The sequence below is a fragment of the Grus americana genome, chromosome 7 (genome assembly GCF_028858705.1).
Source record: "Grus americana isolate bGruAme1 chromosome 7, bGruAme1.mat, whole genome shotgun sequence".
Classification (NCBI taxonomy): domain Eukaryota; kingdom Metazoa; phylum Chordata; class Aves; order Gruiformes; family Gruidae; genus Grus; species Grus americana.
The window spans coordinates 23,806,990-23,832,311 of NC_072858.1; the positions used below are offsets into that span (position 1 = coordinate 23,806,990).

Here is a 25,322-nt window from a genome sequence, read left to right on the forward strand (position 1 = left end):
GGCTATGTTTATACTCAAACTCTCCCTATACTTAAAGTCCTGGGAGGCAACATAAGCCTTGGAACCATCTGATTACACACAACATTCCTGAAGAACTACTGCAGACCTCACAAAAGGACAAAAAATAATACATTTAGGAACGAGTCCCATTTTTCGATGTAATTGCCTTTGGAGTTTATCTTGAATGTTTATAGAAATACTTAAGAGTAAGGAGCAACAAACATTCAAAAGCCTCTCAGACTAACACTGAATGTTAAAAAAACTAAGATTAAAATTCCAGAAGCATATATTTTATCACACGATTAACATGTTTGTTGTTTGGGTTTGGTTTTTTTTTTTTTTTTTTTTTTTTAAAATTCAGCTGTAAATATTTTTGGTATCCTATCTCTCTTGAGCTTTAGAAGAAAATGGTTTATGTAGAAGACTAAAGGCCAGGCCATACGCTTTCATCTTCACATATGGCATGCAGCCGGTATTAGGCTCTACCTAGTTCTGACCTAGGTTCAGTACCTCAGTATTAGGGGGCAGCCGGTGATTACACCTTACAACTTAACAGAAGCAATTACTACAGTACATCACTGGAAACACCATTTTTTTATTATAACTTCTCTTTGTACCTAGTCCTGTATTTCACGGTGTATTAAGCCTATTGAGGGTCACTGGTGTTTCTATTTGTATTATTTGCATCAGGGGGGTATCTTGAAGCCTGAAGTTAGTTGAGAACCTAATCATGCCCATGGAAAAAATAAGCCACAGTGACATAGTTTGTGCTGCACAGCTAAGTCATATGAAGGAATGAAAACTGATGTGGAGAAAGGGTTTTAAACCCTGCAGCCAGAAGGGCTGAATCTCAGATGTCAGACATTCAAAACATCTAAATGGTGACAATACCACTATAGCATCCATACCACTGCACTAAATTTTGACACAGGAAAAGGTTTTTCTTCTAAATAAAAAGGTAAAGACTCAATCATCTAAACTAAGTTACAAATCAGCAGTTGGAAAGAAAGCTGACCTACGTAAAAAGAATCTTGTATAGGTAATATAAAACCTTGAACCTGACTGGTTCAACAACAAAGCTAAATTTACTTTTAAGGAGTAGACATACTGCAAGCTATGCAATATTGTAGTATTTTAAAATAAATTTTCTACATAGATTTTCAACTTTGGTTGACATATTACAAGTTTACACAAACAAGAGATTCAAGTATACTAAGTGATTACCATGTCAATGCTGTTGATTTCACCAGAACCTGAAAATTAAAAAAAAAAAAAAAAACAAAAAACCACTGTTCTATACTCAACTAATCTGCAATTCCAAGTGTAGCTTTATTCTATCTCAACCCACAAACAATTATGTAGTCAAGCCTGGCTATATTTGTTGCACAGTACAGTCTAAGAAAATACTGCAATAGACAGAGGACAAAGACAGACACATTTTTTTTATTCTGTGCTCTTACCTGTAGTGCACTATTCAGGAAGCAACTGTTCTGTCCTGGTTCATTGCTGAGACCTTTACTGGGTGCTATTGAGGTTGTATTTCGTGGAGTAAACATGCCCTGTACATTCCCCCGACCCACAGAAAAGTAATTTCTTTTCCAAGACATCTTCCAGATTCAGGTGTAGAATATGCAGGTTTAGCCTGAAAGAGTATTTGACTTGATCAGACCCTTCCTTTCTTCCACCAAAATTCAAAACTGGAACAACATCCAATCTTCTTTAAATTATAGTTTAAACAGAATTTATCCTTTCATCAGGACACAAGCAGTTTGCTGATTTTAAATCCAGCCCAGGATGCTATTCTTCAATTGATGCTTATGTATGCAAAAACCTCTTTTACAAGCAGCCACATACAAAGTTTGCAAAGGGAAGGAATCCATGGTCATGCAAGTTCATCTGTTATGCTGCTTCTCCCTTTTCCGAACAGGCAGTGACTTCAGAGAACAAGTAGCAAATCAAGGAGGTCCCAGAATCGAGTGGAGAAAAACAATAGCTACCTCCCACACCCCAAAACCCCAGCTTCTCTAATCCTTTTATAATCCTCCTGCAGAAGATGGGAAAAATCCAATTAGTAAGGGAGCAGAGAAACCAAAACCAAAATAAAACCTTGGCAGCTCCCTTTCAGTTACGTCTGTCTTGGGTGATGAAAGAGACATTATCCTCACAGGGAAAAAAGACGCAACTCCAGGTCTTGAGAGCAAAGAACTTTAAAGTAGCAAAAAGTCTCCGATACAGTTCTCCTAATTCTGCGTGCGATCTTTAGAAGTTTCTTCTCCTGATCCTCCTTTTGCAATCGGAATGCCCAGCTGTGCCAGAAAGCTTGAGAGAGAAAAATAATCAAAGGCTTGCGTCATTTAATTACTCTCTTGGTTTTGTGGTGTTCTGCCAAGATCACTGTTGCCTCACCTCCCACAATACACTGAATCTTCTAAAACAAAGCAAAAAATATAAACCTTCCTCCACCCAAAAAATAAAATAACATGGAAAAGAACAGAGAATAGCAAGAAAAGTATGTAAGAGGGCTGGCATATGTTGGGTGAAGAAGGAAGTTAGATTAAAAAAATAAAACATAACATTCATGTGAAACTCCATGGCAGTTTTCATACACATTCTTTACAATCTTGAAGTTTTAAATTTATTTAAGATCTCTTAGTCATTCAAACACTAGTACAAGGATTTGTGATCCTGTGAATACATGCTAGCACGTTGTCCACGGTAGAACTGGGATTTTGCACTGCACTGGGAAGGCCGAGAAGACAAAAGCACAAGGCTCTTCCCAACTCAGTAGCCCACAGCTCTCTCCAGAACAAAACAGTCTCCAAATTTTCTTAATCAGAAACTATATGTATCTCTAAAATTGTTACTTAATCTAGGTGCATGGGATATATAATGTCTTCCAAAAGACACTGATGCATCTGAAGAAGCTGGAAGAACCACTCAATAGAAACTGCTCTTACCACAAGTTCACTTTTTCCCCTCATCTCACAAGAAATGTAAAAAAGAATTTGATCTAAGAAATTCCTAGAAACAGGAATTACAAGATTCATGGTAAAACATTTTTTTAAAGTTCTCGCAAGTGTAGCCCACCTGTATTTACTTTACAGACAATTGCATAGTATTTTCCAGGGACATTCCCAGTGACATTTAGGATTATCCCATTTTTGATACACATAGTAACAACTGAATGTACCTATTATGGCTGGTATAAGGAAGATGACTCTGTTCCACATGTATTGAAGTAGTCATTCCAGCACAAAGTCACTAAAAAAGTAGACCCATGTAGAGTTTGTGCATCAGCAAAAATTAACTAAGAGAATAATTCTTTACAAAGACATACTGGGTATCTGTGAAGGCACATTTTTTGCCTTCCACACAATTATAAATTCTTCATGGAAAGAACTTCCTCAACATCTGTGAAATTGTTACAGCAGACTAACCCATTCCCTTCTAGTAATATTTTGTTTGTACTTCTATTAAACTCATTCTACAAATATTAACGAAGTCTCAGCATTGCTGTAAGGCAAGCAAATATCTACATACAGATGAATATTCTCCTTGGTTGCCAGCGTGCCATGCAAAATTTTCAGATGTGCTTACAAGCCTGCAGACACAGACCATTACCATGCCCGTCGTGCAACATTCCTGAGCACTGAATGTATACAGGATTAATTTCAAAGCAATTTCAGCCTCAGCCCCCTTTCTTTGCTCAATCCCTTAATGAACCATGAGCCAATCATACTGTGTGAGGTAATTCAGTTTGAAGCAACAATTTAAGGATCACTGTAAACCAACACCACTTGCAATAGGTGCAGTGGCTAAGCCTGTGCCGCAGAGACGGAGCAGAACGTTGCACAGAATGAGCTGAGGCAAGCAGGTTCTGTGCTAACTCACAAAAACCCCTGAGCCAAGCACTCTGTCTTCTCCATTCCACAGCACCTACAACGAGATGGAAAATACAATCCAAAACATGCCCAAAATGGTCAGCTGTGAGCAGCACCTATCCAGTGGACTTCAAGTTTAAAACGAGATTCTGCTCTGAAAATGGGCTATAAAACTAAGTATTGTTGGGCCAAGCTGTCTCAGTTATGAAAAAGTGAATACATTTTTTCTATTGATTTTTATTGTCCTGGAACCAGAATCAGATTAGAGGCTTTGTAGTTCGCCTGTCATTGCAGCAAGACTACTGCAAGCTGGCCAGGACTCTCACAGTAACCGTGCAAGCTTACTACCTACACTGCAATTGCACAGGCTTAGTTGAACTGACTTCTTGCCACACGTTTGCTATGATCACTCACAGCAGCGAGTTCAGTTTGCTGATTTGGCTATATGGCCTTCGCAGAGCTAAGAACAAGCAGAAAACACTACGCTGGTAACCACTGAGTTATGACAAAACCAGATCTCGGGAGATAAATGGCACCTTCACGCCTTGCCAACCTTGAAAAACTTACCACCATTATATAATAGCTACGAAATGGAATCCTAACTAATCTGAAATACATGTAAGGCACTATTTGTATGGATTATTTACAGACCCACTTAGCTTCTACTCTACCATAAAAAGGGTAACAAAAAGCAAGCAGGAAAAAAGAATTTCTGTAAAACCCAACCATCATTATTAAAATACCCTGCTTTGTTTCCACCATCACTGATGAACCATCAGTAGGGAAAAAAGCTAACTCTCCCATACTTTAAACTCCCCACATACAGTTGCCAAGAAAACAGCAGTGATCTGTAAGGGAAGAGGAAGGCTACTGCTGCGCAAGCCTGTCAGCAGATGTAGGTGTTCTCCAAACATGCTACTTCTCCCAGATACCGTGTTAGCTTGTAAGCAGTCCCAACCACAGAACTAAAGAATCAACAAAATTTACTTTCTTAAACGAAATCACAATAACACTTTGATGATATATGCCACAAGCGTCAGAGAATTACATAGTTAAGTGAGAAGAAGACATTTTCCTATATTGTTTCTGATTAAAGAAGTTTTTGAGAAACGCTGCTCCCTTATTAAGAACACATACAAGCCAACAGCTTTTTAATAGTACAAGGAAAACACCTACAATTGAATTGCTGATGGAGTTTCCCAGCCTTCTGCAGCATTTTACTGTTAGGTGATAACAACTGCAACTCCACATAACTCTTGTATTAAAAAAAACCCAACCAACCAACCACACACAAAACAGAAAACAATGAAAAAACTACCAAAACCCCATTAAAAAACCAACCCAGAAGACAGATTCAAAAGCTGTATCTACTGTATGTCCCAGTGGCATCTTGGCACAACTCCAGAAAACTGAGTCCAAAGTAAAAGAAAACAGCATTATCAGACCTAAGAAAACTATTCTTAGAGAAAAGAGACAGAATTCTCATTGCTGGAAACTTTACTAATACAGAAATATGACCAAAACAGGAGGAGTGTCAGATGCAAAAGCATAAGTGATGCTCTTGGTTCATTACTCAAAACATTATCTCAGAGACGTAATGAACTGAGGCAGAAAGCCTAAAAACTTTTAAGGTACTTGAATTTTATCATATTAAGAACACTATTCACTGGAACAAGGCACAAAATTAACATAGCCAGCATGATTAAAAAAAGCTAACTATAACCCTGAAAATTTGCACAGCCTTATAATAATGTTATACAAATGTTAAAGAGGAAATAATTTATTAAAAAATATAAAAAGAGTATAGAATGAAAAACGGAAATCCAACATTCTAGATCTTCCCTTGAATTCATGCTGTTTGGCAACAGCTTTCTTTGGGAAGGCAGGAGGGCTCGCAGCTGCACAGACAGGCTCAACATGCAAGAGAAGGGCATGGGGCACCACTCCCACCGCATCTCCAGCAACGCAGCCCCAGAGCAAAGCTGGCTATGGTTCAACACTTACTTCTGGCCTGAAGAAACCTGAATCTGTCCTTGGGACAACACAGCACTCTACAAGACATGTACCACAAAGAAGTTCAAGTCCATGTTCATTCTCATATTCGCTTGCTAAATCAATCACATAGAAATGTAACATCTCAAGTTGCATCCTTCGTTCTCTGGTGAGGTCCCACTATCGCTGTTCATTTTAAGGGGGGAAAATTTTAACACTCCTCTCTTACTGCAGTCTCACGTCTCTCCAGACATTTTAGACTATTGCTTGATGAACCATTCGAGGCACATGGCTGAATTAAAACAATCCATTTCGGAAAGGAGATGCTTCCATTTAGCACTAGGTATGGCTGAAACCACCAATTAAGTATTTATCACACTGTTAAATAAGAGGTCCAGAATTTATTTTTCATTACTTCTATTTCTAAAGAAACTATCAAAACACAGAACAAAGTAAATGCTTCAATGTATGAATGTGTGGGTATTTAGAAAAGAGACCTCCCACCCCCAAGATCCTTTTTGGGCTGTAGGAGATTAATGGTGTTGAGGGCAAGTTGTCCTTACATGTGCCACAACAGCTCCGAAAGCCTAAACAGATGAGAAATGGCTTTTAAATCCCTTATTTAAATATTTTTCAAAGAAATTGTCCAAGACAATGGATTTTGGTCAAAGTTTTCACTTAGATGGCTCCCTGCAGGGTGGTTCTCTTGGTGAGAAAGCACAGGTATGATCCCCTTGGCTGATCCCATGGCTGTTCTCAGCTAGAGGGAAAAAACTTTTCATAGCTAGAGGTTTGAGAATGTACTTTCTCCACGTAGTTGAAATGATGAAAGCATTTTCTAATTTCTGCACTGATTAAATTATATTTAATTGCAGAGCTATCAATATTAAGACCTTCATTTACAGTTTAGACATCCCAAAGGATAGCCAGCTTTGCAAGTCAGTCTAAATTCAATCTTGAAGGTGATGAAATAAAATAGAGGGACAGAAAAAGTTCCCATTACCAAATAACCACGAGGCTGGATGAAGAAAAGAGTGAACAGGGCAGTGATCCTGAAGGTAAACATCTCTGACAGAAGTCAGCTGCTGCACAACCTCAAGGGGATGACTTCCTCCTCTTCGGGATGTCTCCTCTTTTTGAGATTCTTAGCTAGCCAGAAATACTGGACAGATCTCTTTGCGCACCTAGACGATACAGTGTAACTGCAAAAAACTGCAATTATTTCCATTCATTTCTATCTCCAAGATTTTTCTGATAGTGCAAATGGGGCAATAGAGGGGGGAAAAAAAAAAAAACAACTTTCTGCTTTATGCATGCATTTTCTCAGTCTTGATTGCTATGCTGGGAGAAAGGGGCAGGGGGGAAAACCTGCGATGCTTTTGCTGTCAAGCTTACACCCATTTGTCAGTCTTCCTCTTAAAGGAACAACTTAATTACCCAGCTCTGTGCTACTTGTGCCTACTGGGTGGAACCAGGAACTGACAGCACCTGACAGCACCGCTGATTCCCATGACAGACTCATACTGGTCTCCCTTATTTTTCATTCTGCTATTGCACAATTACTAGTCTGTGAAGTGTTGTAAAGTTACAACAAAGCTGTATCACAGACCTTAGGCTAACTCTCCAGAACCATGTTAGAAAATATACTCAAGAGTTTCTGTAAGGGTATGATAAATGGTCTTTCAGACACCGGGAAAATGTTTCCGCTTATCTGATGCAAAAGTAATTATCCAAATGTGAGGCTAAAAGTTGCTAGTAAAGACCATCAAAATTATCTTGGAGTGAAGATCAAACACAAGTCTCCCCAAAACCACAGATATACTTTTTTAGACAGTAAGGGTACAGCAAACCTGTGACAAACACTACAGGATTCCCAGAAAACACAAATTAAGGCCACTTCTGAGAGACCACTGCAAGATAATGGAAACCAAAACTGAAGGGACTGGACAGAACAGTGAGCAAGTTAGGATAACACACATCCTTGACTAAAACTGCAGTAATTGCGGTCACTACCACTGTACTTGTACAGCCTGCCAACCACTAGAAGAAACTGTAGGCAGGATACTGATGGGCCAAACTGCCTCTTGGGAATGCAGCTCCCTAAAGCGGCAACATTGGCATTTCTGAACTAGTAGACAGCTTACTGCTTCTGCAGTGATTGGAGGGAGAAAACTGAACAAATTTTTTTAGTGAAGAAAGAATATATTCTTATACCAACTTTTCAAACCAACAAATAACCCAGAAAAACCAAAACCAAATCCACTTGATGTTCCTGTTAACTGCTTAGATCAACAAGGGGCATGGAGAGACCGTGTTCTGCAGAAACACCCCAAAGCAAGACTCTGCATGCTGCTGGGGTCAAGTATAGCTTTGTACTGCACGAAGATATTCTTTACAGCAAGCAGTTCTCCAGCTTCTTCATCCAAAATGCTTGTGGGTTTTATAAAACTATAGTGGATTGTCTCTTAAAACAGTGTAATGAAATCTTGCAAACACTTACCTAATCTGAATCATTTGATTTTAAGCCTGACAGTCAGCCACATCTATTTAAAGAGCATCTCTCACAGTTTAAAAAAAAAAAACCACAAAAAAATCCCAGCAGAAAGCCATTGGCTTTGAACTGCAGAAGGTTCAGTGATGGTGGAGGGATGGAAATTTCTATCTATTCAAGTTCTTCCCAACTGCCTGCAGGTGCTTCTCTGGGATTACAAACTCTTAGCAGTCATTTCTGCAGCCCTTCCTGAAAGAAGAACATCAACTGATAAACACTTGTCTTCTGTGTGAACCTAGGACCACGTACATTTTTGTTCAAAATAGTGGAAAAGTATGTCACTTCTCCCATAGAACTACTGAGAGAGAGTAGGGTAGCTGTGTCCAGACTTTCATAAAGCAGTTAAGAGGACTCAAAGTATCCAGTTGGCTCTCAAATAATCAGAAAAGCTATTAAAACCCATTCAGTAATGAGCTGTAATATGGCATGATAACCAAAGGCAAATTACAGTAAAATATAAAAAAGCCAAACGCACAGCTCTAAATATCAAAAGCCAACATTACAGCCTTTTCAGATTGAAAATAATTTAACCTACAAGCTAATCTAGAAGTTTCTGGAGGAAAGCATGTCTTCTTAGAGACCGCAATTTGTAAGAGCACAGTGTGGGATAATCAAGTAATAAAGGGCTTCTGTTCGAAGGCAAACAATGAGAGAGATGAGGGCAGAACTAGGGATGCAAAGGCCACGTTATTTACTTAGCGTGGGGCTTATTGCCAAAACACACTTCACTCCCCAGATAAAACTTTTACTCATATCAAAAACATGGTATTAATAACCACTGATCTCATGCATCACGGTACTTTCAGAGCATGCATTTGCTGTGGAGGTTACAGGGAATGGAGGCAGATGAGCCCACAGCTTTGTGTCCTACTTCGGAAACCCTTCAGAAGCAGCTGCTCCCCTTTCTGTTACACAGCCCAAAGGATCTGTTATCTCAACAACTTTTCTCTGACAGTTGAAGAGGGAAGGAATTTATATAAAATTAAGAAGGTCTGCCCAGCCTGAAGCAAATTCAAACTATTACAAAACAATCTGCACTCCCTTCAGATCTCCCCTTCAGAGTTGCCCAGTTCTTTAAGATAGCTGTACATGATAATAAAAGCCCGATTCTTAACACATCTAGATATTTCCAAACTGCTTATCCTAAACTTTTGTATCACTTTCTACATGAAATCTAAGTTTATTCTCCCAAGCCTGTATTTAAAAAACACCCTACCTACCCCTAGGCTTGGTGCTGGACATTTCACAAGGAGAAAGGGTGGGGTGAAACCAGCTTTTCATCCCATTCCATATGGAACTTGTGGAGTTCAGATAAACAGGGAAAACACAGCAGCTTCAAATGTTATGCAAGCGCTCAAAAGCGGTTAAACATCACCAATCAATCCTGTGTAACAGAAAAATCATGACAAATAGGAACAGGGCAGCTGTCAACCATATGGTGAAATGGAAGGTTCTGGTTTGATTCTAGCAAATGCTCAGCCAGCCTCCTGCTGCCAGTTATTCCCTTTCCAAATCTTCACCTTGGCTCTTCAAAGGGGAGCTTCAAGATTAATTCCATATTTGATTCAATCTTCAGTTATAAACAAACGTTTTCATTGCAAAATTCTGTATTTTACAGCCATCAGCTATTGCAACAAGATTTCAAGGCCCTTTTTCCTATGGCATCTTATTCACAAGAAAATAATCTCATCTCTATTCCCTTAATACCACCGACCCAAGCAAATAGAAGTCTTCTACTTTGGCTTGCAAATTCCAGCCCAACACTGACTAAAGAGTTCCTAGAAGCTTTCAGAAGTAGTCAGTAGTATTCAGCAACATAAGACTTAATGACTGACAACTTTTTAAATCCTAAAATCCTGCTGCTATGTTTTTCCTGACCTTGCAGACTTTCAGTGCTGAACAGAAAAATTCTTCCTCTCCTCTAACAGCTACCGTGTTATGAGTTCTCCTGTCAATCTTCACACCCCTTTCCTTCCTTAAAACAGAATTCAGTAGCAATCAACTCCCAAAGCATATGCTGTTCACATTACAGCACCACAAATCCCTTCATTTCATTAAACTCTATTTCATTATACCTTGATTTCAGTAACATTTGAAACAACACACACATCCACATTGAATAAAAACCACCGGTAAGAAACAGATTTTGCAGGAAAACAAGCAAACAGAAGTACTCCAGCACTACTAGTACTTCAATTTCAAAGGAAAGACAAGGCAGACTAAGCAAAGGCAGCAACACATTGAGAGTAGCAGTGGACTTTGACCAAACAGATGGACAGCCTTCGATGTGTTCAGAATCTCAAAGTGAAATACTGCAATGCACTGTTCTCTCCAGGTAGTGCTCAAGGGGAAAGATGACACCCAGGGCAGAAATCAGTTTCCTCAACACAGGCACAGAATGGGCTTTTTGGTACCACTGGCTACTGAAAACCTCCACAGAGGGTGGGCAGACACAATTCCCACCTCCCTCATGATCAACAGGTGGGGCCAGACAATATATTTGATAGTACCATAAAAGCATTTACTCCCTCCCTCTTTTCTCTTAGCTCAGGATAGTATCTGGTATTAAAATAATAGTTATAGCTTATTCTCAAACTATTAATTCACTGTATTTTGTGTTTTATCTATAACACCATTACCATGCATCAAGATGGGTTGGAACACTCACGTTCTTGCCAGACTAACAACATACCAAGGTGCAAAACTGAAGCAGTATAGAGGAACTTGCACAATCAAAGCATAGGCAGAGAGAGTAAAGAAAGAGTGAGCAGCAGTTTAAGGTGCCTGGGCTGGGTCCCAGTATTAAATGCTTACATAATTTTTTCCTGCCTTGCTAAAACTGACAAGCAGAAGGAGTGCTGCTGCCCTGCAGAACATTATATAGATTAATACTTCTACATAAAAATATAAAACCATGCCCCAGCATCCACAACACGCTGATTATTCCTTTTTTTTTTTAAGCAGTCATCTGTGCTGTATAGCTATAAATAACACTTCAGCAGAATCACGAGCGTGCACACACATGCATAAGAACTTAATCTCAACTTGGGTTTAAGATCATTACTATTTAGTTTTAGGGGAATAAGCTGAACTAACAAGAACAGGGAAACTCATTTTTGCTTCATTTGGCTTTGTATACAGAAGCATTTTCCCCGCAAAAACCACTGAAGACTTCATAACCTGAGTAGGAAAAACACTTGCACATACCACAAGAAAAAGCTTACTGAACCAAAACATCCTGTATCCAACAGCAGTTAATAGCATATGGGAAGAGTAAGACAAAGACAAACAAGTTGGGCAGGGGGGGAAACATACCATGATACCCAACACTTCATCAGCAACCTGGAACAGATGAGCAGGGGGAGTAGACGTCAACACCCGATTTCTCTTGCTTTCTATACAACTAGGAAACCAGCAAAGGAAAACATCTGATCAATGCATTCAGGGAAATTAGAGAAAAAGACTGTGCAAGCTGATGAGGTTTTTCCCCCAATTTTTTTAAATAGGAAGCAAACAGACACGACCAAAACTTAAAATTTCACATCCCAGACTTGCACATGATGCTCTTGTCTCCTACTAGCAAATAAAGCATTTGCAATATGGTGCCATGGCTTTCCTGTGGGTCCTGTACCCCAGGACCGGAACTGGCCAACTGGGCCACTGTCAGCTAAGCCGACAACTGTGGACATACTGTGCCTCTCCCCAGCTGCAGCCCCAATCCATCATACGATCTCATAAATAAGTGGCCATTTTGCAGGGCTCTGTGTGTTTTAAAGAGGAGGATAATGACAACTGAATGCACACCAGTCCTGAACTCACAGCTAAACAAATACAGGCAAGGTCATGTAATGATTCCTGCAAAGACAGGAAAAAGGAGCCCTCATATAAACAGGACATGCACCTACCTCCATTACTTGAAATTTTACTTTCATTGAGAAGCCCCTTACAAATAGATAATTTACTCTGCTTAAATTCTTCTGGTGTAAGACATTCTGAAAGATGTACTAGAATAAATATTTTGGAGAACAAAAAACCCTTGATACCTTTTTTATCAAGCAGTTGTTAAAAAAAAAACACACAAAAAACCCCTTCAAATCCAGTTCAACCTATTCCACTGTGTGAAATTTGGAGTAGATGGCTAAAACAGGCAAAAGGTACTTTCATATACAGTATATTTGTCAGAAATACATTTTAGAAACTAAAACATTACAGAATATGTGTAGTATACATACACAGATGGAAGTTTCATGTGTGCAAAGCAGATTGTATCCTACAAACAGGTTTTCTGAAATACAGATCTTTCATTTTATGTTAGATCTGTAAGAAAGGTGAAGCCGTAAGATTTGCATATGAACTTTCACAAGACTCTGGCCTCTTTGAATTCAAAGTCTGAATTCAAATTTCTAAGTTACGATTCAAAGAGACTGTTCATGTAAGTCTTACCAGATGCTACCATGAGGAACTACTTCCATACTGATTTTAAAAACTTACACAACTCTTTGTTTACAGATTTTAATACCTTAAAATCTTGGGATCTGCTGGGAAAAATGCTGCTGTTCATTCTATAAGATGCAGAAACAATGATACAATTACTTTGTACCAAAACCAGGCTTATGGAGATGATGTTCTTGTTTTCATTCAGAAAGGTTATTTTATCTTCACCAGAAAAGTACTGTGAAACTACCAAATGCAAAAGGGATTATTTTGTGTCCTGCTGTGGCCTGGAGAGATCCACAAAGCATGAAAGAGACTCTTGTTAAGTACAAGCAAGCTCTGTCCTAATGGGTCACAGAAGCAGAAGCTGTGCAAATGCAGTATAATACAAGCTGAACAGACCAGTTGGGTGTTGGGGTAAGAAAAAGAAGAATGATGTCAACAGCTTTGATTTATTTTTTTCTCTGCCTGGCGATGAAATGACACTACTGAGTGGCACCAGAAGCTCCCTACAAAAAAAACCAGGAAGTGCTTGAAAGGAGGTATATACCATCAAAGGAGCCTTTCCACATTATTTGCAGGTTGCTCACTGGCAGAAAAAGAGCACGAAGAGGTAGTTCACGAGAGTTTCTCTCTTTGCAACTGGAAGCAGCCTGTTAAATATGAAATTAAAACAGAATTCTGTGGGTGCCCAGGGAAGTTATAGTACATTTAACCAACTAGTATGTGTGGAGAGGAAAACGCCCTTAATAAAAATTGTTGTTGTTGTTATTTTAAAATAGAATGAAAAAAAGCAAGTGTGAGGGTATGTACAGGTTCCCCCATATACAAAAACAAGGCCTGACCTGACAGCACAACAAAGCACCCAGCCAACAACAAATGTTAAAGCCACACAGTTCAACACTGAAAGAGTAGCTACTGAAAACAGCAGCCTTGTTCAACTTTGGACAACAGGATTTCAGCCTGGACTGTAAATAAAAAGGATGCTTACTTCAGAGATTTAATTTCTTTCAGAAGTGTTTCAACTGTTTCAATGCTGCTGTGGGTCTGAGCTCTACTGAAAAGCAAGCAGCTACTTCTGTTACTCTCCCAAATCTGATCTTGCACCAACGGCCGAAACCACTTGTGGAAATTAAAGACAATGTGCATCTGGCAGAAACCATATACCCTTCCAACAGTGACTCCCAGGAGTGCTGCAAGGGTGAGTACAAAGGATTACTCAATTTCTGGTTTAGTCCTGCCCAGAATACATGAAATTTAGAAAGCACAGTACCCTAAACTGGTATGTTATATTCTGTGTACTCAGTTCATCTTTTTTTCCCTTGTAGAGAAAAGTACCCAGCCTAAATTGATGTGTCTCATCCCTTTAAGCAGAGTGCCTCAGGGAACAGGGCTGGGGTGGAACACAGAGAAGCTTTGGGGAAACGTCTTGGGCAAGCAGCTCTCAGGGTTGTTCTGCTCCATCTCACACAGCAGGGGATGGGGATGTAACTGGGTCTCAGGATGATATCATTTAAGTATTTCGTTTCTTACTTCTAATTATGTGTCTGATCCTTTAAGAGCATGGCTGTGCCATCTAGCACCCTTGGGGGCAGGGGTGCAGCCCCATCCTGCCCTGTCCCCCTTGGGGAAGTATCAAGGGTGCTCAAAGGAGAGGGCTCCAGGAACTGCAGGGTATGGCTGGTCTTAGACATAGCACAAAATTTCTGATAGACATTTGGGGCCACTCAGTGATGGACAGGCTGGGAAGCAGAGATATAGTGGACAACTGGAAAGTTGCTCGCAAGCTTATTTCCATTTTGTTTTCCCTAGTTCTCTGGAATTTTCTCTTTTAAAAAAAGCAAAATTTCTAGTACTTATTTAAATGAAATTTGGCTTTTTGGATATTAAAATCCTTTCAGTCTTTTGGGAGCCCACCACAGGAAAAGGGTTAGATATGTCCCCCTCAAACCTGTGGAGTACTCCACATCCTGTCATGGCAATCTAAGACAGTCTCCAAGGCTTGCTTCTTCCCACAGCCCCCAGTCCAGACTACACAGCCGCCCCCACACCAGCACCACCTGGAGCTGGTCACAGGACAGAGCCTTCACCTTCCAGCTGCGCAGCAGAGTCACATGCCACACGTCACCCACACCTCCTCTTGCCAAATCCTCTTAGGACAAGACCTGTTGATACTGCTCCAGGCTTGTGTCTCTGATCATTTTAACACTGCACAATATAACTTGTTTTCCCCAGAATTCCCTAGACAATATGCTGGCAACAAAATAAGTTGCCGAAGGGACATAACTCTTGCATTTGACAGAAGAGGGTCTGAGGAAGATTAGCAACTTGGTACAAAACCAGAAGCAGATCCAGAACACCAGCAAGGCAATAGAAGGACAAAACCAGTGTCCTGTTTAAAACTCCTCTCCCTCAGAATAACCAGCCTTCAAGGAATGATCACCTGATACCTGGGAAAGCAAGGTCTGTAAAAGCTATCCTTATCAAGGATTACCACACCACGATGGTACTTTCAGTCACCTCGTTACACCACAATAAATGCTTTGTTGAGAAATCAATGACAAAATTACTAGAAGAAAGCATTCAAATGCACTGTTACTATTATTATTATTATCCATTGCTTAACCGGCATTACAACGTGTAACACTTCCTTCTACACACCTGTAAGGGAAACAGGAAAAAATAAGAATATTCTATCCAGATTAAGAGTCTATGCATCCTTCCTCTGTGATTAAGAAAATAAAATAAATCATGCATGTGTGTGTGCACACGTGCAACCAAGTGGCTGACCTGGAAAAATCTTACATTTCTGGTCAATCAGGACTAAAGTCACTCCATTTGAAGCTAAACTGCTCTGAGCTTGAGCCAAAACATGCCATAGTAGATGTATTTTCTTTGCTAGAGTAGAAGGAAGTTTTTTTCTGGCTTTTTAGCATTCTCATTTTTTCCCAGTCCCCCCCAAGTTCTCCAATTCCAATATGCTCTGGTGACAGAGGTACTCACCAATTAGGACAGCAGTAGTAACGCACATCCTCTTGTGGAATCAAGTAAATGAGAAACTTAGAGAAAACTTGTGGAATTTCATACATATTAAAATATCAATTAAAAGACTTATTATGATCCAAAACATCAGAACCTCAAAAGACACAACTGGAAAATGGATGAAATGACATGGCTGTGACACACTATTCTTTGGAAGAAGTAATCTTGTCTCACAGTTTACATCCGTGACAACTCCCAGGAGAAACAGCAACTGATTAATATCACTTGGCTCCTGGTGGAGTCAAAAACTGTGTCATACTGCAAAACCTTCCTACAAATGCATTTGTTCCAGCTCTCTTCATTTTGCTTCTTGATTACTAGAAAAACTCTTTTTCTTGAATAAAAGAATATAGACGTGTTTATATCTATTCAGAAGTGGAGTATGAGCATAATTTTCTCTAACACATTGCTTTCATTATATCCCACTATTCTCCCTTCCCATTGCACATCAGTCTCCCTGCATTTGCTTCTAAGGACCCTTGGATCTAGCATAATATTGACTTTCCCATTTGTAAGTGCATTATTAAATCCTGCCCCAAAAGTTGATGCTGCCAGCCTTCACAAGCCACTTGTTACATTATAAAGCAAGTGCTTCTGTTTTCTCTCCCTCAGAGAAGATGGAAACATACCAAAAACATCTACAAAACTATCTGGTTATCCTCCAAATCACTCCTTTCCTGCCAAGCACAGAGAAGCTCAGTGGCGAGGCAGCAGGTGTGCCAAAACCATCGTTCATCGTGACAGCCACCACAGTCTGCTTCCTTCGCTCCTCTGGCTGTTTGTCATGTTTCTCCGGCCTTAGATGGGGAACTCTCTAACCCGGAATCAGCCTGTTTGGGTTTTTAAGACACCTAAAACTTTGAGATTACTGACTGTAACCTATAGGCGTAACTACGTTATAAATGAACAACTTCAGAAAACACATAAGCCCCTGTATGTCCACCACAAGGCTTCTCTGTCAAAGAAAAGAAAGAGGTTTCTTTGAACTGCCAGTTAAAAAACAAAACAAAAAAACCCCATAGATTAGTGATGACCAGGTTCCTAAGGCTTCTCTAACTTCCACGAAGTACAATGTACTAGCAGGAGACCCATCATCGCACACAGGTGATGCCAGAGTGACCTTTATATATATATATATACACACAAATGAACCCAAAACCTCAAGGGCTACCAAAGCAGGGAGGAGGACACTCCTCTCTATTTGCCCCAGTGCTCTGGGGCAGTCAGTTAACACCTCTGCCCTTTGACTCACAGGAGTCAATTCAGCTCACAAAATTAGCACTTTTGGCAGGGATAGGAACAGAAGAGGGGCTTGCTTTATCTCCTACTGGTTTAGTGAGCTGAATCAACTCATCAAGAAGTTATAACCAAGGCAAGGAGAGTAGGACTTTCTCTTCCAAGCGTGGATCAGCTGAGCCCTGCCTCGGCAGACTGTGATCATTATCTCAGGCAGCCTGAAACACACTGGGATTACAAAGAAGTCCTTAAAAAATATTTGGAATGCATTTGAACAGGCAGAATGTGTTTATTATGCTGAATAATTCCACCTCCGTCCCCCCCCAGTGACAAACCGGATTTATCATTTTTTGGAATTAAAACCTCTGCTTAGTATCACCAAATGTATGAAAATAGTTTGCGGTCTTTTTCAAATCTACAAATTTAAACAAAGATGTACTTCATGCTAAGCTGAAGCAGTGAGAAGTATGGAACAGTAGTGGTAGACTTCCAAAATTCACAGAATAATTACTATTTATTTTGGAAACAAGACACTTCGCAGAAGGCAGGGATCAGGAAACCAGCCAAAGCAAGTTGACTTTGACAAATCAACACATTAAAATAATAAAGAAGAGATCTACATATATTTAATACCTCATTTCATTATTAACTCTTTAACACAGAATTCAAGAAGTAGAGGGAACCAAAACTGCATCTAAATTGTCTAAAAAGCAGTCCTGAGAGTTTCTGGCTAGGTAATAGTTATACTGTAAAGTAACAAGGATGGGAAATGAACTGCCAACGTCCCTTCCAGCTCTGACAAACGTTAAGGTGAGAAGACATTCTGAATGCCTTCACCTTCAAATTTATCATGGATACTATTAGTCAGAAGAAGCTACAGTACGGTGGACCAGAGGCAGCTTACGGCTTAGAAAGTGCCTTTCACACATGTAGCAAAACATAAATAAAATGTACACAAACAGCATTAGACAGCAGGACTAGAATATTGAAAAGCAAACTATTAACAAACTGAAGCGATACTCTTTCTTTGCATCTTAGAAACAAAGACAATCCATATTGTAAAGCAGTTATTTTCTACCTTTCAGTACCATACATAGGGGAGAATTCCTGTTACAGCTTGGATTCAATCAAAAAAACCAGTCACGTCTCAGCAGTGGTAACACTGAATTAAAACACCAGATTTAAAAATCAGAAAGACTTACCTTCAGAAGCTGCTTTCTGTTGCGTGAACTCCACAGTGGTACTGCAACAAAAGCTAGAGATCAGAGCACGTTGGGAAAACTCTTGCAGGACTCACTGGCAGAGTAACTGCTCCGAGTAATACTTGCATGGAAAAATTATTTAAGGGAGGAGGAAAGAGCTAGAATAGCGTGGGAGGGGACAACCTGCTGTTTCAAACAATAGGAAGCTGTTAAAACAAAAAAACAAGGGCCTCCCTCAGCACAGGAAAGTCTCATTTGAAAAGCGTTGCCCCCGCTGCCACCTACCAAGCAGGCAGCTCTGACAACAGAGATAAGGCCAGAGGCCCAGCCCCGCTTACCAACAATTCCCTTCCTCCCAGGCAAGAGGGAGGAAGGTTTTCCCAAGCCTTTTATAAAAGAGACCAGACTGGGGGCAGAGGAGGGGGAGACAGGGCTGTAAGGGATGACTTCATTTTACAGCAGCAGCCCGGCTGTGCAAGGCAGGGCTCCCCTTGTGCGACAAGTGAACTGGCGAGGTTCCTGCAAACTGTTTAGTTAAACATGAAGGATGTTTCCTCATAGGAGGGGTTGATAACCAGGAGTGACATGTAGCCATTTAACAGAAAATTGCAAAGGACTCAAAAGATGGCTTCAATTTTGATCCCTTGGTTTGCAGGCCCGTGGTTGCAATGCAAATTTAAAAGCGGTTTTTCGAAGAATAATTATTGCAGGACAATTCCTGGAACCATCCCCTGTGGTTCAAAGCCAGTGATACCAATCAAGGAAAAAAGAAGCTTGTTTGGAAAAACAGCTTCCTACCCCCAAAACTTCCCATAAGCTCAGTTATTTAAGCTCAGAAGCAGTATTACTACACAATTACTCCCAGACTCTCTTACAGTACAGCTCCAGGACACTGGTTGCTATCTGCATTGAGCATCAATTTGTTCTTCTAACATGGTCACGTTCATAGCACAGACAGGGAGAGTTACTGTATATCCAAGACCAAAATAACTTTAAAGAAAACTTTGGCTGTGTTACAAAAAACAATGCACAGCATTGTCTTTCTGTCCTAGCACAATATAATGCTAACAAACAGAATCAGATTGAAATATAATAACGTTTTGGACCATACAAGGTATTGAAGATACTATCCCCACTGGGACCATTTACCTAATAGAAACAAACAATGCAAAAAGGAAGCAGTTGGAATACAATTAAATTGGTTTGCCTTAAGAACAATCCAGTCTTGCAGGACAGAAGGGGCTGAGCCAAGTTTTAACTATGTCTTTCCATAATGATAGAGTTTTGGTGAGACAAAAATAGGAGTTAGAACAAGAAAGGAAAAAAATATAGCAAAGGCACAATACTCTAAGCAGTTTTATTTCATAATGCTTCTATGTACTTTTTTTTAGGATTTAGATTTGTGTATGCAAATTTCAAATAAAATAATTTTCTGAAGTGTACTAATAGTGGCATAATTGCGAACAAAAAACCAGTACAATGTTCAGTAACCATGCTGGGCTCAAAACCTGCTCCACAGCTGTGTGTGGTTAAAACAACATGTTAACTCTGTAGTACCCTTTACTCAGCTTGTTTCAAGAAAGCCAAACGGCTTAAAAGTACAGTTTGCAACACCAACACAGACCTCTTCCAGGAAAAGGCAATATGTTAATCCTCATTTTTATCACAGAAACAGTGACTGAGTCTTCCAGGTGTCTCACACCATTACTTGGATCTGCTGGTTTCCTTTCAAATACCCGTACAAGTCTTACCAAGAGTTAGCAGGTCCATTTGTTCAAGTGGCATTATGTCCAGGGCTCAATGACCTAAGGTTGGCAAGCACCCTTGCAAACAAAACACTAGTTTCTACGCTCCCTTTCTCCTCCTCATTCCAAAGGACGAAGCATTCGCCTTTCCTCCTCAGACACAAAGACCACATAGATGCTCCCCTGTCCGCACTGATTTCCTTGCTGAGATGGTGTGGGCCAAAGCTCATGAAATGGCAGGAGCACCTTAATCAGTAACACCAAGCGTTTTGTAGTACTGAAGTTTACAAATGCCTATTTGCTTCAGCCTTGGTTTCCATCACTTCAGAAGTCTCTCAGCTTTTTGCTGAAATGCTTCCGGTGACCACATATACTTGAGTAACTGCTAGAAGTATGGATCAAATTGTGGACGTTTGTAAAATGGTGTCAAAGCAGGTATTTGAAAAGTCCTTCAGCATGTGGATAGTGGAGACTAACAGTTACCTGTGTAAACAATATCTGGTTCTTCAATAATTCAGCACATGAAGAAAGCATGAAAATTATCTCTAGAAGTTTTCTTTAAAGCAAGATCAGTTCTGCTTCCATCACACCTAAAATTAAAACTTTTTAAAATCATACAGCAGCAAAGGACAAGTAAGCGTTTTACTGCTAAAACAAATCCCACTGCATCTGACAGAAAATAAGATTTTACTCCCTGCTGCTGACAGTCAAACAGTTCAGACAGCAAGCGGGGCTCCATGCCCCAAACAGAAGGGGACACGTCCCCAGCCAAAACACAACAGCACTGCTGCACTTACAGAAGAGAGCTTTGCCAAACACTCCAGCTAAGCATCTGACTCACTGCCACCAAACTAAGAAAGAATTCAGAGCAATTACCACATTTCTGCACAGAATAGGAAGAAAGAAGAAGAAAAGAAGAGCATTTCCACTCTTCTAACATTTTATCTAAATTAGGACAGCACAGCAACCCTCAAACTTGCTCTGGTCAAGGACGGCAGCCCCTAGGGCTACTGGGACCTGATAGCAAGGCTAGCAATTATACAGCCATCCACATAGCTGCCTCAGACTGAAATGAGGCAGGAAAACCGGGCAAGAAAAAGCAACAGAAACAAGCCCGAAATCTCACTCTCTCCCTTCCTTGCTTTTCCGCTTTGGTTCAGAGATGAGCAATCTGAGAAGCAAATGTATTTGCAGACAACCCTATCTATTAGAAGCATGTATGCCTACAGCATACATTCACGGTTGGCAAGATAAACAGAGATTGTCTAAGAAAATGACAAAAGCATAAGTTAAAAGAAATTTGAAGAAACAAAATATAGATGACAGAGCGCTGCAATAACCATTCTTTCATTACTGAAAATAGTTCTTTTCCCAATGTCTGCAGAGTCATATGATTTCAGCTTCCTTCTGCTGTTGCAGATCGTGTAGCTTCCTACCCAGCAAAGGCTATGCTAGCCCTTCCCTTCACCTTGGAATAATTTTCCACCACAGCCCTCCTACTCATAGAGCTGTAAATGTCAGCACATTTAGTATAGTTTAAATACCTTAAGTTTGTTTACATGGAAAAGTTTGTCAGGAGTGTTATGTGGTAAAAATGTAGTTTCTTGACTGCAACAAAGATGCTGTTTGCAGAAGTTCCTGCCCACCTTTCACAGATCACACATCATTCCTGTTCTCATCTGATGCTCTGTTCTGCAGATGGCAGCCTGTGTAGGACCATGTTACAAATTGCATCACGAAAACAAATTTGGGTCAAAAATAACCAGAAAATAAAGGTATGAAGGGCACTGTTTTTATAATTCCGGTTATTCAGAATACAGAGCAGTCCTGCAATAAGCAGTTTTAACTGGCACAACACAGACCAGCAAATTAAAAGGGGTACAGGAGCTGAGAAACAGTAGTTACAATAGCTTCTTCTGTGAGCTTTGCAACCAAAGCCAAGATACCACGTAGATGCACTAACTCCTTGCACAGGTAACTTACAATGTGTTTTATGATACAGCTATGCCAACCTGACAGCTGCTACCAGGGTGGATCTGTTCACCATCACGTGCCCCTTCTGCTCCCCTTATGCTAACATTGGGCAGTCTGGAAAATAAGCTAGCATAGGGCGGTAAGTGAGCAAAAAACCAACTCTTCCAATGGAAATAAAGATGATAGGGTTTTTTTCATCAGCTAGCTGTCTCAGGATTCAGAAAAGCAGGCCTGGTGCGAAATGCCTTGTAACAGTGGCCTGAAGTTAGATTCTCTTACAGAGATAACAAAGCTGCCCCTCCATCTGCAGACACATGTGTGGCAATCGGTAACACGGACTAAAGGTGTGGTTTCATTTAACTGTGGGAAATGCCAGACTGTGTCGGTCTGTTTACTTTCCCTAGCCTCATGCTCCCACTGCTTCCGAGTATTGCGTTGAGCTGCGAGCCAGCTGCATGAGCCACTTCAACCAAGAGCAGACACGCCACACGGCCGAGCAAGGAGAGAGCAGGAGCACCCAGCCGAGACCCAGCAACCCACCCAGCCCTTTCCTGAAGCAGCCACAGCGAAACTGCATTAGGATAACATCACACTGCACTCCATGAAAAATCAGTTCAAAACAACTGCTGCAAATTAAAATCCCTGGTTAATCTTTTCTAGCCTCTTTGTTTTAAGTAAGTACATTCTTCTAGGACAGTGGTTTTTAATTTAAAGTATGTATCCCTTGGACTTCTAAGAAGTCTGAAAACAGATGTTTGCCCCCTTCATTGAAAACCTCTGAGGTCAAAAAAGTTAATTCTGTGAAGTGGATACAAAGCAGTGACCATCAACAATTTTTTTTTGGGGGGTGGGGAGGGTGGAGAGGGCGTTTAGAGGCAGAGAAGCTCATGTTCCCACATCAGCAGTGCATTTTTCAAGAGGAGGGAAAAAAGCCAACAAAAATCTAACAACAGTCTAACAAACTTTAGGGCAATGTGTTCAAACATATTAGGCAAACACATATGCTGTACTCAGCTGACCTTCTCCACATGGCAAGACAACTGTTTAAATACTGTCTGGGGGGGGGGGAAGCACAGCAAAATCTTGATTTTACTTTGTCAACAGAGCTTGCTTTGGTAGGGTGGACACAGCCTTGAAGCCAAGTAGATCCATATAATGAAAACTGATAAAAATCAATACTGCTTTCCCCCTTAAGATCTGAGATATTCTTTTATTAAAATCAGGTTACCTAGAGCTGTTCAAGTAGCTTGTAAATTACAAGATGAGCAAAAAGCTTTTTTTGCCATTTCTGAATATTTCTAAAGAATAACCAAACACACTGTTGTTTTGGCAGTGATCAACAGAGAATCAGAAATACTTTTCAAGACTATTCAAAGACTGGTTAATGTGAGACCAGAATTTTTATGCCCTCCACTTTCCTTCAGCCTCCCAACTTTTCATTCTCATCCTTGCACAACCCTTTCCAATATGGCAACACAAGCACTCGTGTGCCCACAGGGACAACCTGGTCAGGGTAAACAGTGACCGGGTGGAAAGGCGAGAGTAGTTTGAAGTCAGCTCTGTTCCTCAATGTTCCCTACATAGCCCCACAAGTATTTTTTGTGTGGGGTGGCTTGGGGTGGTAGGACCAGTTAAGTTATTTAAGAAGCCATGCCCTGTAGTCTAAATAAAAATCTAAACTAGCTTTAAAAATAAGCTTAGGTGCATTGAAGTGGAAAGAATTCCTTAGTATATAAAGTCCAGTTCTCAGCTATTAAGACCACTATTGCCATAACTCCATTTCCAAACCTTACGGTTTGACAAAAGAATCTGGCCCATTTACAACTTTAAGAGTAAAACCAGTTTGTACACAGAGTATTTTCCACTTAACTGAAAAAAAGCTTATTTCTTACATGTACATACTACAAGGCAGAGTGTTCCTCATTGAAACCAGTCTTCCTTTTGGCAGATGACTCAAAATAAAAAAAAGAAATACCAAGAGAAAAAGAAAGCATTAGTAACCTAAGCACATCATTATGAACATATCCTGATAGGAGTTTGATTTTTTACATGTAGGAACGCTAATCCAGTACTTCAAACTAGTTTTACCTGTAGCACTGTGACGTCTGGAAGTCTACAAAACCATCAGGGTTTAAAGGTTACCAAACACAAGCAGGAACCAAAATACCACTCTTTGGTAAAGAGGTACCCCCACAGATACCACAAATAACTGCACTTCTTGTTGCTACTACACTCCTAAAACTAAAACAAAATCAAGAAAAGCAATTCTATTGCATGCTTATTCCCAGTGACTGCAAAACACGGTGCACTGCATTTAATCCATCTTGCTTTTTGTAACTTCCACCTCAGTGTGTGGACCAGAGCCAAAAAAATGTTTTATAAATATCCTATGAAAAAGACATGGTAAAAGGTCTTCTTGTAGACAATTAACACACCAGGCTATAGATGCCTGTTAATCAAACAAAGCACTTAATTAAATTTCTTGATCAAAGCACAAGTACATTCTTTGAAAGAGTATGATGCCATGCCACGTCCAAAGCCACAGACAAGTCTGCCATCACCTGTGCAGGTGGGGCAGACACACACACTGTTTTATGTCCTAAAAGGCACAGCACAAAATTTGTTTCCCTGTAGGAAAAGGAATTTCCTGTGGTTTAAGTATGACCCGAAACATTCAGGAATTAATTTACAGTTTGACTAAATTGGGAATCAGAAAATAACTTTTCCTATGCAAAGCACGCACATGGCATTGGACCAGCGTAACTGGAGTGATAAATCCATATGCACTTTTCCCGGTGTCATCAAGAACTAGGGGAATTTTGTGACCCTAAATTATGGCACCCAACCTGTAAACCTTGATACATCAGGATCTTAGTAATGCTGTGGTCCTTGACAGAAGGTTTGCAAGAAAGTCTTGAGAAAGAAGATTACGCAATATTGATGCAGACAGGTGAAGCAAATAAACCCAATGCTTTTCAGGCTCTTATGTGACAAAAAAAAAAAAAAAGGAGATGACATGTTGGAGGTAGAAGATTCACTTTGGAAGCTAACTTACATCACTGTGAAACCAAAATGAAAGCTCACAAGAAAGTTCTCCCTACCTATATTCATTTGTTCCCTTTGATATTCTAGTTTCTCACCTTTATTAATTTACTTTTGTATCACTTAATTTAACAACAGAAAAAAACAAGATCACAAAGCCACAGTTACAGAGAAGGTAATGAGACTCATAAAATTTTATCTTACACCATTTTAAATTTCCTGC

General features: G+C 40.1%; 1 protein-coding gene across 11 annotated transcripts in view; it reads right to left on the minus strand.

Annotated features, from left to right (window-relative positions):
• The window catches only part of USP54 (ubiquitin specific peptidase 54), a 107,404-nt gene that overhangs the window by 51,980 nt on the left and 30,102 nt on the right, over nucleotides 1–25,322 (minus strand). For 8 of the 11 annotated variants that reach the window (XM_054831702.1, XM_054831700.1, XM_054831703.1 and 5 more), the window contains one exon: nucleotides 1,461–2,319. In XM_054831702.1, the coding sequence (XP_054687677.1) occupies nucleotides 1,461–1,607 (147 nt within the window). In that variant the 5' untranslated portion in view covers nucleotides 1,608–2,319. Of the gene's footprint in view, nucleotides 1–1,460; nucleotides 2,320–11,739; nucleotides 11,828–18,338; nucleotides 18,586–25,322 lie in introns of those variants that run through there. The other 3 variants (XM_054831701.1, XM_054831699.1, XM_054831705.1) reach the window with 3 other exon arrangements.